This window comes from Bubalus kerabau, chromosome 10, assembly GCF_029407905.1.
Source record: "Bubalus kerabau isolate K-KA32 ecotype Philippines breed swamp buffalo chromosome 10, PCC_UOA_SB_1v2, whole genome shotgun sequence".
NCBI lineage: Eukaryota > Metazoa > Chordata > Mammalia > Artiodactyla > Bovidae > Bubalus > Bubalus kerabau.
In genome coordinates, this window is record NC_073633.1 from 92,390,442 (window position 1) to 92,408,315 (window position 17,874).

The 17,874-nt window shown below is 42.8% G+C and overlaps 2 protein-coding genes across 6 annotated transcripts in view; one reads left to right on the forward strand and one right to left on the reverse strand.

Moving 5' to 3' along the window:
- Nucleotides 1-12,093, forward strand: part of TTLL5 (tubulin tyrosine ligase like 5) — a 316,639-nt gene extending 304,546 nt beyond the window's left edge. For 3 of the 4 annotated variants that reach the window (XM_055538711.1, XM_055538708.1, XM_055538709.1), the window contains one exon: nucleotides 11,366-12,092. In XM_055538711.1, coding sequence (XP_055394686.1) covers nucleotides 11,366-11,388 — 23 coding nt within the window. In that variant the 3' untranslated portion in view covers nucleotides 11,389-12,092. Of the gene's footprint in view, nucleotides 1-11,365 lie in introns of all 4 variants that reach the window. The other variant, XM_055538712.1, reaches the window with a different exon arrangement.
- Nucleotides 12,094-15,171: 3,078 nt separating this feature from the next.
- The window catches only part of TGFB3 (transforming growth factor beta 3), a 33,340-nt gene continuing 30,637 nt past the window's right edge, over nucleotides 15,172-17,874 (reverse strand). For both annotated transcript variants that reach the window (XM_055538718.1, XM_055538717.1), the window contains exons 7-8: nucleotides 17,599-17,752; nucleotides 15,172-16,424 (exon numbers count right to left, since the gene is read on the reverse strand). In XM_055538718.1, coding sequence (XP_055394693.1) covers nucleotides 16,266-16,424; nucleotides 17,599-17,752 — 313 coding nt within the window. In that variant the 3' untranslated portion in view covers nucleotides 15,172-16,265. The remainder of the gene's footprint in view (nucleotides 16,425-17,598; nucleotides 17,753-17,874) is intronic.

Below are 17,874 nucleotides of genomic sequence, written 5' to 3' on the forward strand. Positions count from 1 at the left end.
GGCTGTTTTTTTTTTTTTTTTTTTTTTAAGTCCTACAAAAAAGCATTGGGCTGTGATCATGGCCACAGAGGCAGGGAGGGGAAAATGCAGTAACATTATCATTCTATACCCTTCCTGCCCCAATTATCCAGCACCAGGTCATTAGGCAGGAGAAGGGATGGAAGCAGCTCTTGACCAGAATTATGGCAGATGTAAGGGACAACAGGCCAATCTCAAGGTGAGAGTCTAACCGGAGACCTTTCACATAAAGATGGGACCCCACGGGGCTATCTCCTCCTTGGAAAGTTTAACCAGAAGTAAACGACCCGCCCACCTGACCTCTGCTGCTCAGCACTGAAAGAAATTGCCTGTCTTAAACCTTGGTGGGGAGTGAGATGGAGTAGGGGACTCTCACCTGTCCATTTACAACCCTATTCCCTAGGTGCTCCAAAAAACTTCACACTGAGAATTTCGTTTAAGTAGTCCTAAGCTAGTAGTGGCCCAAGGCACCCAGTAGAATTAAATACTTTTTTTTTTCCTGGAGAAATCATCTTTCAACTCAAATCTCAAATAATTCCCACAGGTAACGTTTTAAGAACCATGGTATCACAGTTTAGCAAAGAAGGAAACATGGCGCCATAAATAAAAGTCAGCAAAAGTAACAGCTAACACTCTCAGACCTGTAAAAACTAAGATACTGAAATAACTAGACGTACAATTAAAAAAATACTTCTCAAAGACAAATATTGTATATTAATGTATATTTATGAAAGCTAGAAAGATGGTACTGATGAACCTATTTGCAGGGCAGCAATCTATTGCTGTTTTATTGACTATGCCAAAGCCTTTGACTGTGTGGATCACAATAACCTGTAGAAAATTCTGAAAGAGATGGGAATACCAGACCACCTGACCTGCCTCTTGAGAAACCTGTATGCAGGTCAAGAAGCAACAGTTAGAACTGGACATGGAACAACAGACTGGTTCCAAATAGGAAAAGGAGTACATCAAGGCTGTATACTGTCACCCTGCTTATTTAACTTCTATGCAGAGTACATCATGAGAAATACTGGGCTGGAAGAAGCACAAGCTGGAATCAAGATTGCTGGGAGAAATATCAATAACCTCAGATATGCAGATGACACCATCCTTATGGCAGAAAGTGAAGAGGAACTAAAAAGCCTCTTGATGAAAGTGAAAGTGGAGAGTGAAAAAGTTGGCTTAAAGCTCAACATTCAGAAAACTAAGATCATGTCGTCTGGCCCCATCACTTCATGGGAAATAGATGGGGAAACAGTGGAAACAGTGTCAGACTTTATTATTCTGGGCTCTAAAATCACTGCAGATGGTGATTGCAGCCATGAAGTTAAAAGACGCTTACTCCTTGGAAGGAAAGTTATGACCAACCTAGACAGCATATTCAAAAGCAGAGACATTACTTTGCCAACAAAGGTCCGTCTAGTCAAGGCTATGGTTTTTCCAGTAGTCATGTATGGATGTGAGAGTTGGACTGTGAAGAAAGCTGAGTGCTGAAGAATTGATGCTTTTAAACTGTGGTGTTGGAGAAGACTCTTGAGAGTCCCTTGTACTGCAAGGAGATCCAACCAGTCCATTCTGAAGGAGGTCAGCCCTGGGATTTCTTTGGAAGGAATGATGCTAAAGCTGAAACTCCAGTACTTTGGCCACCTCATGTGAAGAGATGACTCATTGGAAAAGACTCTGATGCTGGGAGGGATTGGGGTCAGGAGGAGAAGAGGACAACAGAGGATGAGATGGCTGGATGGCATCACCAACTCGATGGACATGAGTCTGAGTGAACTCCGGGAGTTGGTGATGTACAGGGAGGCCTGGTGTGCTGCGATTCATGGGGTTGCAAAGAGTCAGACACGACTGAGCGACTGAACTGAACTGAACTGAATAGAGACGCAGACATAGAGAACAGACTTATGGACATAGGCAGGCAGGGGGTGGGGATGAATGGAGAGAGTAGCATGAAAACATATACACTAACATAAGTAAAACAGCCAGTGGGGATTTGCTGTATGACTCAGGGAACTCAAACCAGGGATCTGTGACATCCTAGAGGGGTGGCATAGGGTGGGAGGTGGGAGGGAGGCTCAAGAGAAAAGGGACATACATATATACCTATGGCTGATCCATGTTGATGTATGACAGAAACCACCACAATATTATAATTATCCTTCAATTAAAAATAAATAGATTTTTTTAAAAATAGCTAAAAACAAACACAAAAAAACTTGCTCATATGTTTAGAGAAATTAAAAGAGGGAGTGAAACTATGAGTAAAACCAAGAGATTAAAATTATGACCAAATAGATTTGAAAAAGAACTAAGTAGCACTTTCAGAATTGAAAACAATATAGTAATTAAAGTTTAAAAATCAACAGATGGGCTTCAGTACAGATTAGATCCAGCTGAAGAGAGATTCAATGAGCTGAAGTTGTTTTTAAAGAAACTATCTGAAATGTAGTACAGAAAAAAATAATAAAATGGTGGAAAACCAAGCGAGAAGCCCTAATAGATATCTAATTGGAGTTCTGAAAAGAAAAATGGGACAGGGGCAATATTTGTAGAGTTAATGGCTAAAAGCTTTCCAAAGCTGATGAAAGATACACAAATCGCAGTGAATCGCAAGAAATCCACACCTAGACACACCATACTTAAACTTTAGAGTACCAGAGACGAAGGAAAGGCGTTAAAAGCAGCTGGAGAAAAAAGAAGGCTTACCAAAGGATGCCAGCTTACTTCTCAACAGAGATAGTGGAAACCTTACCATTGATGACAAGAAAGAATTACCAGACCTAAAGCATGTTTAAAGCATTTCACAGATGAGGATGAAAAAAAAGACACTTTTTAACATACAAAACCCTGAAGAATTTGCCCCTAACAAACCGCCACAAAAGGAAAGAACCTAAAGAATGTATTTCAAATAGAGAAAGATGATACCAGAAAAAGGTCTGAGATGCAAGGAGGAATTATGAGCAAAGACTGTGTAAAAATATGGACAAATATAAACATAATGACCAGTGAAGTAATAATGATGTTCTTGTGAGGTTAAAAGGGAGAGGAAGGGAATGAAAATATCCAACATCAATATCATATAAATCAAGAGAGAAGGTATGATCAGAGTCAGAGGCATCTAACCCAACATGGTACAATGAAAAGATGAAGATATTGATTAACTTCAGCCATATATACTTTATACAAATGCAGAAGTGAGTAGAGTAATTACTAAAAGATTACAAATGTGAAACTTCCAAAATAGTAGAGAGGAAATGAGATGATAAAAATGATAAATCCATAAGAAAACACAGAAAAGGTGGAACAAATAGCACGATTTAAGAAATAAATAAAAATATTAGTAATTACGGAAATGTGAATGAACTAAATGTTCCAGTGAAAGTCAGACTGATTCATTGGACACATATTTACTGAGCATCTACTATGTGAAAATTCCATGGACAAAGGAGCCTGGCTGGCTGCAGTTCTTGGGGTCGCCAAAGGGTCGGACACAACTTAGCACAAAACCGCACTATGTGCCACACATGATGGTCAGCACTAGGCACACAGCTCAGAGCAGTGGACAAAAGAACCAAAAATCCCCAGTGGGAGAGAGAGACGGGAAACCAAATAAGGACCACAAGTAGTACATTAGATAGTGGTGAGTGTTCTAGAGAAAAAGCGAAGCCATGAACGGAAACGGAATGAGGAGAAGCACTATTCTGAACAGTAGTCAGGAAGGGTGGCGTTTGAGTGAAGACCTGAAGGGGGTGAGGGCCTGAACTGGTGGTGATGAAGGGAGGGAATTCCAAGCAGAGGGAACAGCGCGAGTGCCTGCCTTGAAAGGGATCGTGGCTGCAGCGTTTGGGAAAGACAAGCAGGCCAGTAGGGAGCAGGGAAGAGTGGGCACAGATGGGCCTCAGGGATGATGAGGGGTCAGATCCCGAAGACCCCACAAGCTAAGGAAAGGACCTGTACTTTCCTTTTGAGGGAAGTGCGAGCCGTCAGAGCGTTCGGGGTAGAGGCGTGCAGGAGCTGACTTTGGATCTAATATCATCTCTGTGGCTGCTGCATCAGACAGGGCAAGATAGTAGCAGGGGAGGTGGGGAGAAGTGTTCAACCAGAAGAGGATATATTGTCAGCCTCGGTTTTAAGCAGCCACTTGTAGACTGTTTAAAAGTAGAGATACATCTCAATCATAAATATATAAAAAAGCAGGAAAGGAAAAGTTGGAAAAAGATATACTAGGAGAGTGCAGTTATAGTCATCAGACAAAATAGATTTTAAGGCAAAAAGTATATTGAAAAATAAAAAGGACCACTACATTTTGGCAAAAAGTTCGAAAGATTCACCAGGAAGCTAACCTTTCCTTGTGGACTTATTTTAACTAGCATATTGACTGATTTTTAAAATTAAATAAAATGAATAGTTATAAATATATATATATATATATTGGGCAGAACTTAACAGACCACAAAGAGAAACAGACAAATCCATCGTCGTTATGGAATGTTTTAATGTGACTCAGTAATTGCTAGATCAAGCAGTCTGAAAATCTTGAAAACATTTTAGGAATTTTGAACTACTCAGTTAACAGACTTGACATAATAGATATTTGTAGAACATCATGCTGTGTAAGTGCATAATAAACATTAGTATCTGTAGAGACTATGTAGTAGGCTTTAAATCAAAGACCATCTTCCTTGATCACAGTCCAATAACAGAAGGATAAGTGGAAGAGTCTCATGTGTTTAGAAATTAAGAAAGAGTTAATTCATCAAAAAAATCGTAGTTAGGAAACACTGTTTATCAAAACCTGAGGAATATTAAAGGCAAAATTATGCTAGGGAAAGGGGAGAGGCTGAAAGTTAATGTGCTAAGTGTCTGATTTAAGAAGTTAAAAAAAGAACAACAACATAAATTCAAAGATGATAAAGATAAAATAGGAAATTAACAAAATAGAAAATAAACATGGGGTTGTGAGGAACAAATAGAGACATTATACATCCTTCAGAGATAAAACAGGTGGTAGGAAGATACTATGAATAACCTTGTTTTGATACATTTTTAAAACTTTGTTGAGATGGATGTGTGTGCTTAGTCACTCAGTGGCATCCAACTCTTTGCAACCCCATGGACTAGCCCACCAGGCTCCTCTGTCCATGGGGATTCTCTAGGCAAGAATACTGGAGTGGGTTGCCATGCCCTTCTCCAGGGGATCTTCCCAACCCAGGGATTGAACCCAGGTCTCCCACATTGCAGGCTGATTCTTTACCATCTGAGCCACTAGGGAAGCCCAGGAATACTAGAGTGGGTAGCCTGTCCCTTCTCCAGGGGATCTTCCTGACCCAGGAATCGAATTGGCATCTCCTACATTCCAGGAAGCTTCTTTACCAACTGAGCTACCAGGGATGGATACAATTTTAGTATTTAGCTTACAAAAATTTACTAAATATAAAGCCCAAATATTCTTTTACTTATTAGGAAACTGAGTCAAGAACAAGTCTTCTCACAAGCTCAACCCTAGGCTTTTATAGTTTTACTGGACATTCAAGAACCACATACACGAATCTTCTATAAACTGTTCCAGAGTCAAGGAAAAGGGGGAACACCCTAACTCTTATTATCATCTTAATATCAAGACCTAACAGAACCCCAAAAGTTCTGAAATTATAATTTCTTAATTGTGGATATAAATGCAAAAAAATCTGGCTACAGCATTAGCGAACTGAGCCCAACAATGTTAAAAACAAAAAAAAATCATGATCAAGTTAGGGCCACCCAGAGCTTCAAGGATTGTGTCATATTTAAAAATTGACTTGTAATTTTCTGCAGTAACGGATCAACGGGGAAAAAAAATCATATGCTCCTCTCAATGGATACAGAATGAGCATTTGATAAATTCAGTACTTTCATGACTTAAATAAAAAAAAATTCCTAGCTAACTCAGAAAAGAACCTAATAATAGAATATCTCTACAAAAAGTCAACAGTAACTATCATACTATTAGTTGGGAAACCTTGAAAATATTTCCTTTAAGGTGCAGAACAGGACAAGGGAACCCATCACTTCTATTGAGTGTTGTACTGAAAGTCCTGGTCAATAAAGTAGCACAAGGGAAAAAGTGAAGAAAGGACTGAAGAAAATCTGTCATTATTCTCACATAATGCATCTGTCTGATTGGAAACCCAAAACAAGTGTTCAAGTAAATTTTTAGCTTTATAAGCATTTTCCAAAATCGATTACAGATGATAGAAAAGAGAGCCTTTGTATCGGGCTTCCCAGGTGGTGGTAGTGGTAAAGAACCCGCCTGCCAGTGCAGGAGACATAAGAGACGCGGGTTCCATCCCTGGGTTGGGAAGATCCCCTGGAGGAGGGCTTGGCAATCCACTCACGTATTCTTGTCTGGAAAATCCCATGGACAGAGGAGCCTGGCGGGCTACCATCCAAGGGCTCATGACAAAGAGTCAGACACAACCGAAGCTACTTAGCACAGAACCTTTGTATCAAAGTTATAATCATGAAAACATATAATATACCTAGGGAAGAATCTAACAAAAATAGTTAAAACCTAGTGTTTAAAAAGTTACAAAGCCCTGTGTAGAGTCACTTAGAAGAAAGAAAAAAAAAAAAACAGTGAAGAGAGATACATGTTCATAGATTAAAAATCAGTTTGGTAAGATGTCAGTTCACTCCAAAATTGATCTGTAGGCTGGAGAAGAGGATATTAGTTGTTCATTTTTTAAAAACTTAAATTGATTCTGAAATTTACCTAGAAGAGAAAAAGGCCAAGTATAACCCTTACACTCTTACAGAATAGTAATGAGAGATAGGGGGCCACATGTGACTTGTCTTACCACATAAGCAGAATTATTATCAAGGTAAAGAAATTAAGAAAATGTGGTATTGGCACAGTAAACTGTGTTTCTTCTACATGGAAACAGTGTATGGTAGAGAAATACTGCAGTTAAAGGAGGAAAGGGTAGATTTTTCAATAAATAATGCTAGGAAAATTTGTTATTGTGTAATAAAAACTGAAAGTAGATATGTGCTTGATACTGTACACAATTTTAGTTTGGATTAAAATACTTAAATACAGAAGCAAAAGTGTCCATATTTTATAAGACAGTATATGACAATATATAATGTAAGGAAATGCTTTCTCAAATCAGATTCCAGAAGTGCAAACTAGAAAGGTGAAAACTGATCAATTTGACTTTGTTCAAATTAAGAACTTCTAAGACACCCTAACTATGTGGGGCGGCAGGTGGGGGGGGGTTGATTTGTTTTCCTTTTATCCTTGTGTCCTTATCTACATGAAATACATGCTAAAGTATTTATGGATAAAATGATGTGTTATCTTGGGTTTTCTATAAAGTATTCCAGAAGAAAAAGCATGCACGGGGAGAGAAATGAAATAATTGTAGGATGCTGATGGTGATCAAACCTAGAGGATGGGAACAGGAAAGTGTCTGATACTCTTCTAGTTTGTGTGCATGTTTGAAATTTTTAATTTAAAGAAGAGTTTTAAAGAAATCATCTGTTTTTTATGGTGACTGCCCTGGATATTCTAGAAGTCTTTTTTTTTTTTTTTTTTTTTTAAACTTTACATAATTGTATTAGTTTTGCCAAATATCAAAATGAATCCACCACAGGTAAACATGTGTTCCCCATCCTGAACCCTCCTCTCTCCTCTTAACATTTGAAACAAAGTCATTTTCTGGAAAGGTCGCTTGTTAAGTGTATATCTAAAAATGCAACCTAATTTTTATCTCAGAATAGGACTTTACTTATAAATTTATAAATCATGAAACAAGCTCTACAAAAAAAAGATACTCTAAAAAGATTGAAGAAACAAGTCACAAACTCAGTGAGGGTGTTTGTAACATACCTTCAAAAACTTACTGTCCAGGTATTAAGCAAAGAACTTTAAAAATCAGTAAGTAGTTTCTTAGATATGACATCAAAAGCATAAGCAACAAAAAGAAAAGAAATAGACAAACTGGACATCATCAGAATTTTTACATTTTGTGCTTCAGAGGACACCATCAAAATGAAATGACAAACCACAGAATGGGAGAAAATATTTGCAATTATGTATATAATAAGGGACTTATATCTAGAATATGTAGAGAAGTCTTACAACTCATTAATTGAAAAGACAACTCAGTTTTTTAAATGGGCAAAGGATCTGAACAAGACATTTCTTCACAGAAGATATACATGCAAATAGCATATGAAAACATTCTCAAAGCATTAGTTTCTAGATAAATGCAAATCAGAACCACATCAGAATATCATTTCATACCCACCAGAATGGCGATATTCAAAAAAAGACAATAACAAGTGTTGATGATGATGTGAAGAAATTAGAAGCTTTATGCTCTGCTTGTGGAAATCCAAAATGGTGCACCTACTTTGGAAAACAGTTTGGCAGGTCCTCAAACCGTTAAACATAGAATTACCATTATAACCCAGCAATTCTACTCTTTCGTATGTAACCCAAATGAAGACATATGTCCAAACAAAAACTTGAACTTGAATGTTTCAGTTCAGTTCAGTTCAGTCGCTCAGTTGTGTCCAACTCTTCGCGACCCCATGAATCACAGCACGCCAGGCCTCCCTGTACATCACCAACTCCCGGAGTTCACTCAAACTCATGTCCATCAAGTCGTGATGCCATCCAGCCATCTCATCCTCTGTCGTCCCCTTCTCCTCCTGCCCCCAATCCCTCCCAGCATCAGAGTCTTTTCCAATGAGTCAACTCTTCACATGAAGTGGCCAAAGTACTGGAGTTTCAGCTTCAGCATCATTCCTTCCAAAGAAATCCCAGGGCTGATCTCCTTTAGAATGGACTGGTTGGATCTCCTTGCAGTCCAAGGGACTCTCAAGAGTCTTCTCCAACAGCACAGTTCAAAAGCATCAATTCTTTGGCACTCAGCTTTCTTCACAGTCCAACTTTCACATCCATACATGACTACTGGAAAAACCATAGCCTTGACTAGACGGACCTTTGTTGGCAAAGTAATGTCTCTGCTTTTGAATATGCTATCTAGGTTGATCATAACCCTCCGTGTTTATAGCAGCATTATTAATAATATCCAAGAGGTGGAAACAGCCCAAACATCCAGCAACTAATGAGTGAGTAAATATAGTATATATACACAAGAGAGTATTACTCAGCCATTTCAGGAATAGAATACTGATACATTCTTCAATGTGAACAACCCCTGAAAACATTATGGTAAATGAAAGAAGCCAGACACAGAGGACTACATATTAAAGGATTCCACTTAATATGCAATGTCCAGAATGGGCTTCTCTGATGGCTCAGCGGTAAAGAATCTGCCTGCAAGGCAGGAGCTGTAGAAGATGCAGGTTCAGCCCCTGGGTTGGGAAGATCCCCTGTAGAGGGGCATGGCAACCCGTTCCAGTATTCTTGCCTGGAGAATCCCATGGACAGAGGAGCCTGGCAGACTACAGTCCATGGAGTCCTAAAGAGTCAGACACGACTGAGGCAACTGAGCACACAGAATAGGCAGTATTAGATAGATAATAATAGACAGAAGAGCCTGGAGTGCTGCAATCCAAGGGGCTGCAAAGAGTCTGACACAACTTAGAGACTGCACAGCAACAACAGAATAGGCAAACCTACAGAGACAGAAAGTAGATTAATGGTTACCTAGGGGTAGGGGATGAGATGTATGGGGGTGACGGCTAAGAGATGTGGGTTTTCATTTCCTTTCAATGAAAATGTTCTAGACTTGATTGTGGTGATGGGTGTACTCTGAATATACTAAAAGCCACTGAATTTTACACCTTAAATGGATAAATTGAATGGTATGGAATTATATCCCAATAGAGCTATTTAAAAACATTAAAAAGCAATAACTCAATTGGAAAATAAGCAAAAGGCATGTCCTGGAATTTTGTTGAAGTGTATGTGTAATACTAGATAAACTTGAAAAAATGCTCAACCTCATTCCTAATCAGGCAGATGCCACAGTAGGATACCATCGTATCTCAGTTGATTCACAAAAATTTTATACTCAGGCAATACCACTTTTCCACATGTAGAGAAGGCCAGGGGGTGGGGGAAGCTCTTACCCTGTCAGAGGGGGTGTGAATTGGTACAACTGCGTTCAAAAATAATCTGGCATTATTTTTAGAGGGTTGGAGATGCAAGTATTTATGACCCAACAATTCCACTCCTAAGTATCTATCTAAAGAAATTCTTCCAGTTGTGTGCTGAGATCACATGTAAGAATAGCCACATAACGAAATAGCATTGTAAAATTCAAACCTACATAAAGCTGAAATATAATGTTTAGGATATGAGTATATATAGTAACCAAACCTGTTTTTTTTTTAAAGCAAACAAGGGAAAGATAAACCCAAAATTCAGGGTAGCGGGGATGGGAAAGAATTAAGAGAGTCTCACTGGAGAAGGAAATGGCAACCCCCTCCAGTACTCTTGCCTAGAGAATCCCATGGACAGAGGAGCCTGGTGGGCTGCTGTCCATGCGGTCAGACAGAGTCAGACACGACTGAAGCGACTTAGTATGCGTGCATGCACTGGAGAAGGAATGGCACCCCACTCCAGTATTCTTGCCTGGAGAATCCCAGGGACAGAGGAGCCTGGTGGGCTGCCGTCTATGGAGTCGCACAGAGTTGGACATGACTGAAGCGACTTAGAGCAGCACGGGGGATTTGAGGTAGTGGTAATGCTCCTTTTCCTAAACTGGACGGAGGAGTGTAGGGATATTGGGGGCTAGTGCAAGGGATACAAGGGCAAGTGTTACCTGATAACCCCACATGGAAGGAAGATTTAGACAAACTGGAGCATACATAGAATAGTTTTTCCACGCAGTTCAGTATCAAATGCTAAAAATGCTGACTCTGAGGTTCGAAAAAAGGGTAACTTGTATTGAAGAAGCAAAAGGGATAAATGTTCTTGTGGGGGAAGAAACTAAGAGGACTACACAAAAAAGCAGCAGCAGCAAAATGAGAGTGTTTTAGAACAGTTTCCAACAAAAGTAGTTAAAAAGAGTTCAACCCAGTGCTTGGTGACAGCCTAGAAGGGTGGGAGGGAGGTTCAAGAGTCGGGGGACACGTGTATACTTATGGCCGATTCATGGTGTTGTATGGCAGAAACCCACACAACACTGAAAAGCAGTTATCCTCCAATTAAAAAATAAACTTAAATTATTAACTGAATAGTTTTCTACTTCCAAGTGACCTTCATTTATCTGGGCCACAGCTACTTTATTCTTCAGTAACGCTAACTTATCCAAACATTGCCAGAGATTAGTACAAGCCCACATGCTCATGTCCGATACTCAGGGGTTGACTTCCTGTCTTCCAGATCCCATTCACACTAAAAGATGAAGCACAGACCCGCGGAGGAGGAACCTGCTCACTGCTCCACTACCCCTGGGTGCCTGACTCCAGTGAAGCACTCACCAGTGCTGCAAGGGGTCCAGAGTATTTTTTGCTGCTTCAGTCCCCAATGCCTTCCAGCAGAAGTGGCCGTAGACTGTTGCCCATCAGCCAGTCCAGGCTTGTTCTGAGACGACAGGGAAACGTATCAGCTGGGTTTCAATGGAACTTGGCAGCGGGGACCTTCAGCAGATGCGATATATACCCCATCTGAGCACACGTGTATCTTTTCCCTCTTTCCCCCCCTTCCCCCACCTGCTTAGGTCTTCTCTGCCCCTTTCCTGCTACCACACAGATGATATAAAAGAGGCTCTTTGGCTATTTGCATTTTGCTTCCTCTTCTTTTCCAGACTTTGCAGTATTAAGCTTTACCTCCTACAAACCTAGAATCCCAACAACATTATCTACCAAAGCTGTTCTTCCCTTTCCGGAGGGTTTGGGAGAAAGGGGGGCTTGCATCACAAGTTTCCCGGGGCGTAAAGACGAAGTCGGTGTGCCGCTGACCACATGAGCACCACGGTAAACGCACCCTTTGGAATTAACTGATTTCTAAAATTAATAAAGTAAGTCTATTTTTATTTTTTTTTCCATTTACTAATTTGCCAACAATCAGTATTCACAAACAAGACTGAAATGGGATCAGCTTGTCATTTTATTTCATTGCTGGGCAATTTTTTAAACTTTGGTGTTAAGAAATGCGAGCTCTAAAAGAAATGTTTTATTCTTACATTTGGTTTCAGCAGATGGTGGGTCCAGGCTCTTCCCCAAGGGAAGTTCTAGCACCTGGGATGCTGGTGCCTGCGCATGTCTCCATTACCAGACTGCAGCAGACAGGTCCTCCCATGGCATGTGAATTTGTATCCAGTTGCACAGTGTTTACCTAAACAGTTCTCAGAATGATACATCTCAGCCCCTGGCTGCTTCCTGCTTAGCCTCTGCTTTCATGCTTCCTCATCCATCCTAGGTGGACCCTAGCCAGGTCTTCTCTCTGGCTTCCACTGGTGAAAAGGTTAAAAGGTGACTGCAGAGCCCACTAAAGGTTGACTTAGCTACCGCAGGAAGCTATTGGAGGAGAATCCAGCATCTGGGGTTTCTACAACAGGGTGGTAGAGATTCAGCACTGAAATCCTAAAAAAAAAAGGACACCCAGAAAGGCGGAGAGAAGAGGGGCTCTGTTGCCTTCTTGGTAAATGAAAACAGGTCTGAGCACATGGAAGCCTTCTCTTTCTTCATGAGGGATGAAGTCTGTCAGTTGCAGGAGAGAAGAGAGAATGCATTCAGATGTTCCTGAGACTTCTGAGTCGTTTGAGGACCATCTTAATTGTTTTGCTAATTTGGTTATGAATTGATTAGTAGACAAATTAGAATTCCCCCATAGCCCCCTGCTGATGTGTAGAACTGGGAAATAAGGTGTTTGGGGAGACATACCATACAGTTCTTATAAAAGAGCATAGGAAGGTATGAGTCCAGTAAAAGAACTTCTCGACCAACTAGAGTGTGTAGAATTGCCCTAGATAACCATCAGAACTGACTCCTCAGGCTAATTGCTTATTGCAGTCACCACGTGCTGATCAAGTATAAGACCAGAATTCCAAAACTCCAGGTCTCTTCCTTCATTTACCCAAGTATTTTAATGTCCTTATTATTGGTACTGGACTTCTCTTGGTAACAAACTGAGCAAATCATATGATCCTCCCTCTTTACCCTTAAAGATAAAGAACAGAGCCCCTCTTTACCCTTCCCCTAAAAAGGCACATATTTTAAAAGATGGACAGAAAAATGGTTTAGGTTTCTGTAGTCCTATAAGTGACATGTGGAACAGGGAGGCTGCGCTTCAGACCCCTGCCCATATTTGTATCAGCTAAGATAAGAATAGAGCCCTAACACAGAAAGAAGATTTGGAATCACAGTGGGGCTGTTTTTCTTTGGGATCCTTCAGGAAACACTGCTCATGGCCTTAGTTCATTAGGGTGAACACAGAGGCCAATGTTCTAGTGATGTCTAATGAGGTTGGATAAAAAGGAGGGTTTGGAACTTCCCTGGTAGTCCAGTGATTAAGAGATTGAGACTCCATGCTTCCACTGCAGGGGGCTTGAGTTTGATCCCTGGTTGGGGAACTAAGATCCCACATGCCATAGTTTGGCCAATAAATAGCCAGGGATGGGGGGGGGAGACGGTATTCTAGGACCTGTAAGATTATTTCCCTCTTCTCAGTTAAGCCTCAAGGACCAACAATATCAGTGATAAGGCACTACTTCTCAAAATACAGTCTCTAGGTAGGCTGGACCTAACCCAGCCAGAACAACATCTCTAAAGCTGCAGCCTGAAATTACATGTTTTAAATAAGCACTTGGGTGATTCTTTTGCCCACTGAAATTTAGGACTGCCATCAATGAACAGACTGAAAATCTGGGCTGGCTTTGCCATGGCTGATGAGCTAAGCATGCTGTATCTCCTCTCCAGACCCACGGGCTCCCTTTGGTAAGACAGGACAATCCCACCAGCGCTGATTTTACAGCCAGGACATAGTTCCTGAAATAAGAGTGGAAGTAAATGGGTGTCACATGGGATGGAGTGTGAGAGAGGAGCCCTCAGAATTGGCTGGGTGTAGACAAAGCAGGGGAGAAGGCAATGGCAACCCACTCCAGTACTCTTGCCTGGAAAGTCTCATGGATGGAGGAGCCTGGTAGGCTGCAGTCCATGGGGTCGTGAAGAGTCATACACGACTGAGCGACTTCACTTTCACTTTTCACTTTCCTGCATTGGAGAAGGAAATGGCAACCCACTCCAGTGTTCTTGCCTGGAGAATCCCAGGGGCAGGGGAGCCTGGTGGGCTGCCGTCTATGGGGTGGCACAGAGTCGGACACGACTGAAGCGACTTAGCAGCAGCAGCAGCAGACAAAGCAGGAGAAGAGTCTTAGTGACCAAATTCATGAGTTTAATTTGGGACAACTCAAGAAGGAGCAAGATGAACACACACAGAGACAGACACATACATACAGGCACCAACATATTGTACACATCCTACACCCTCAAATTTTAGCTTCAGAAAGTCTTTTCTTTTTTTAACCAGTGGTAATTTCAGTAGAGGAACATGCTAGATGGTTCCTCACTTATTGTAGTTGATTGCTTCAGGTGGACATGAAACCACAGTAGAATTGTGCGTTGCTCAGGCACCCGTGACCTCACATGAGAGGTTGAACGTGGGGCTGTGCTTTCCTTGGCCTCTTCCATTCCAAAACTCCCTGACTAGAGGCCCATCCTCCGAAAAGGAGTCCCCGGTGAGCTCTTCTAGGGTCCACCTGAGGACAGAATCAGCCTCATATTCGTGGGCCATTTGCCACAGACAGTTTCTCTCATTCTCACCTGAATTTATAGTGAATACACAAGCCAACACATTTCCATATGCAAAAATCACACCGGGTGATTTTTGCCCACAGTTAAATGGAGGTCAAATGGAGATGATTTCTGCCCAAATCTCAGCCACCGCCTCTGTGTGTCTGAGGATAACTGCTGCGAGAAGGAACAAAACACAGATGGAAGTACAGCCCCCCCCACTGTGAGACCCTGAACAGGGCGGAGGGCGAGCGGAGGGCAGCGCGGTGCGCGCTGTCCAGGGAGTTCACAGTCGGCAGTGCCTCAGCGTTCCAGAGTCTCGGCCTTCAGATTCCACTTCCCTCTGATCATTAGATGTGGGCATGGCATTAAGAAGGATACCTCACGAGTCAAGACTTACACCTTAGAATAAGGCTTTTATTGTTTAGAAACAATCTTCCAGAAGATGAAACGATCCAAGATTCCCCAAAAATTTATACAAAGATTTTGAGAGTAATATTTCTATTTGTCTTTATACCTCAGTCTATGCGTCTGGGGCCAAGTCATTGTGTGGCACGTGTGCAACTTCCCTGCATGCCTCTCACGTCATAGCACCTGCTTCCAGGAACACCAGATGAACACGGGGTCTCGGGGTTGGGGGGTGGGGGTCAGGAGGGGAAACCCATGATGCCCCAAGGCTGCAGAGACCCAAACTCCAGTCGTGTGCGCCCTGACCTGGAAGGTGTCTAGCCAAATGTCCAAGGAGAAATAACGATCAAGGAAGAAGGCGAGAGGAGGAACCCAAGGAGCAGACCAGAGAGGGTCAGTTCCCACCCTCTACCTCGGAGTTCTGCATATCCATTGGGCCCAATATAGTTGATGACCCCCGGGACCTGCGTTACCTAGATCTTCTCCCAGAACAACCCTCAATGCCGATTGCCGTCCAGGGGACAATTTGCAAAACTAACAGACTTGTCCTTAATCCCAGGTAAGTATGAGATACAATTCTGGGACTTTTGTCTTGGGAACCTGCCTAAAGAAAGATGCTTGCCTGGTATAACGTGATCCAGATGCCCCTCGAGCAGACGTGGGGCAGCGATGGATGAGCAATCTGACCTCAGCGCCAAGGGTCTTCCAGTCTGGTCCTGTCCAGGCCGTTCTCCACCCCACCTTCCCCCGTAGGGTGTCCCGAATCCCGTGAACCCTGCAATGCGTCAACTCAACCACCCCTCTTCCTCCATCCCCACCACCTCTGACACGGAAAATCCATGTCTCCTGAAGAAATCGACCTTCCCCTAACCAAACCCACACTTGCTTTACTACAGTGATTCTCAGACCCAGCAAGAAGAAGAAATGTTCCAGAAGGGGAACCCTCGTCTCAGCCATCATCTGCCTGGAGCCGGAGGTCGCGGGCCCCAGGCCTCGCAGTGAGGTCCGTCGCTGCTGTGTTTCCCGAGGGGCAGGCAGGCAGGCAGTGGTCATCCCTCCTCTCTCCCTGTGGAGGTCGGGCCTCAGCTGCACTTGCAGGACTTCACCACCATGTTAGACAGCTGCTCCACTTTGGGGGTCCTCCCGACATAGTACAGGATGGTCAGGGGCTCCAAGTCCTGGGGTACGCAGCAAGGGGAGGCTGAGGCTTCCGGGTTCAGGGTGTTGTACAGGCCCAGCACCTGGGGAGAGAGGCATCACTAAGAGGCTGGGAAAACTGAGCTTCAAGCCGGGGTCCCAGGGACTCTACAAGGTCTTGGGGCTGCTCCAGAGTCTGCGTGCTTAGTCGCTCAGTTGTGTCTGACTCTGAGACCCCCAAGGACAGTAGCCTGCCCAGGCTCCTCTGTCCATGGAGTTCTCCAGGCAACAGTACTGGAGTGGGTTGACATTCCCTTCTCCAGGGGGATCTTCCTGACCCAGGGATCAAATCCGGGTCTCCTGCATTGCCAGAAAATTCTTTACCATCTGAGCCACCAAAATGGGCCACTGATGTTATTTCAGAGGACCTGGCGGAACCCAGTTTGGGTGAGTGGCAGGTTGCTGCTCACAGGGAACGCAACATATGGCACTGGTCTGAGCATTACTGGTTTAAGCATGACCCCCACAACCAAGGGACTTGGAACTGATCATGAAATTCTCTTGGCTGGGAAGAAACATGCCTATGTTGGTTCCTCCTAGCTGTAACTGGTCACTTTGGTGAGGAGCTATGAGGAAATATGCTTCACAAGTTACGGCCCTCTCTCGGATTCCCCTGGAGAGAAAGAGAAGCTAGCTTCAGACATCGACTTCCCTCTCTCTCGTCTCTTCCCTTTGTTTCATGTTGGCTTCTTCTGTGTGTTTTACATTATCTTTTAAAATAACTTCTACTTTCGAGAGAAAAGAATTATTAGAGTTCTTTATCTGATCGTAGATGGAGAGGGAAATGGCAACCCACTCCAGTATTCTTGCCTGGAGAATCCCACGGACAGAGGAGCCTGGTGGCCTGCCTTCTATGGGGTCGCAGAGTCGGACACAACTGAAGCGATTTAGCAGAAGCAGCAGCATCTGATCGTAGCAGTCTTTTGGCCCCCAAACTCTCTGACATATGGAGTGGCATGTGACAGCTAAGTAATTCCCGTAGTACAAGAGCAAATAAACAACTTAAAAGTCTGGTTGAAACTATGCAAGAAAGTTATAAAGGGTAGAATGTCACCCACTGGAGTTGGGCCCAAATCAGAACCTTCACCATAAGGGATTTTACACCCCAGATCATCATCCATCCACTCATTTAACATGCAGCCCATCATGCATCCTTTTTAAACAAGTGGCCTGGTCAGCTCAGCCCCAGCACCCCATAAGGCATGACCTGTACCATACCGTGCTGTGCGTTGTGTCTGAGCTGCGGAGGTACGGGCATGGGCCTGAGCAGAAGTTGGCATAGTAGCCCTTAGGTTCATGGACCCATTTCCAGCCCAGATCCTGTCGGAAGTCAATGTAGAGAGGACGCACACAGCAGTTCTCCTCCAAATTGCTGCAACAACAACAGAAAAATAAATTACTAAAAAAAGAAAAAAAACTGACAAGGAAATCACTAACATAAAAACTTCACAAGTGGCCCTCATCTGGGCACCTGGAGTCCTTCCTGGTCATCAT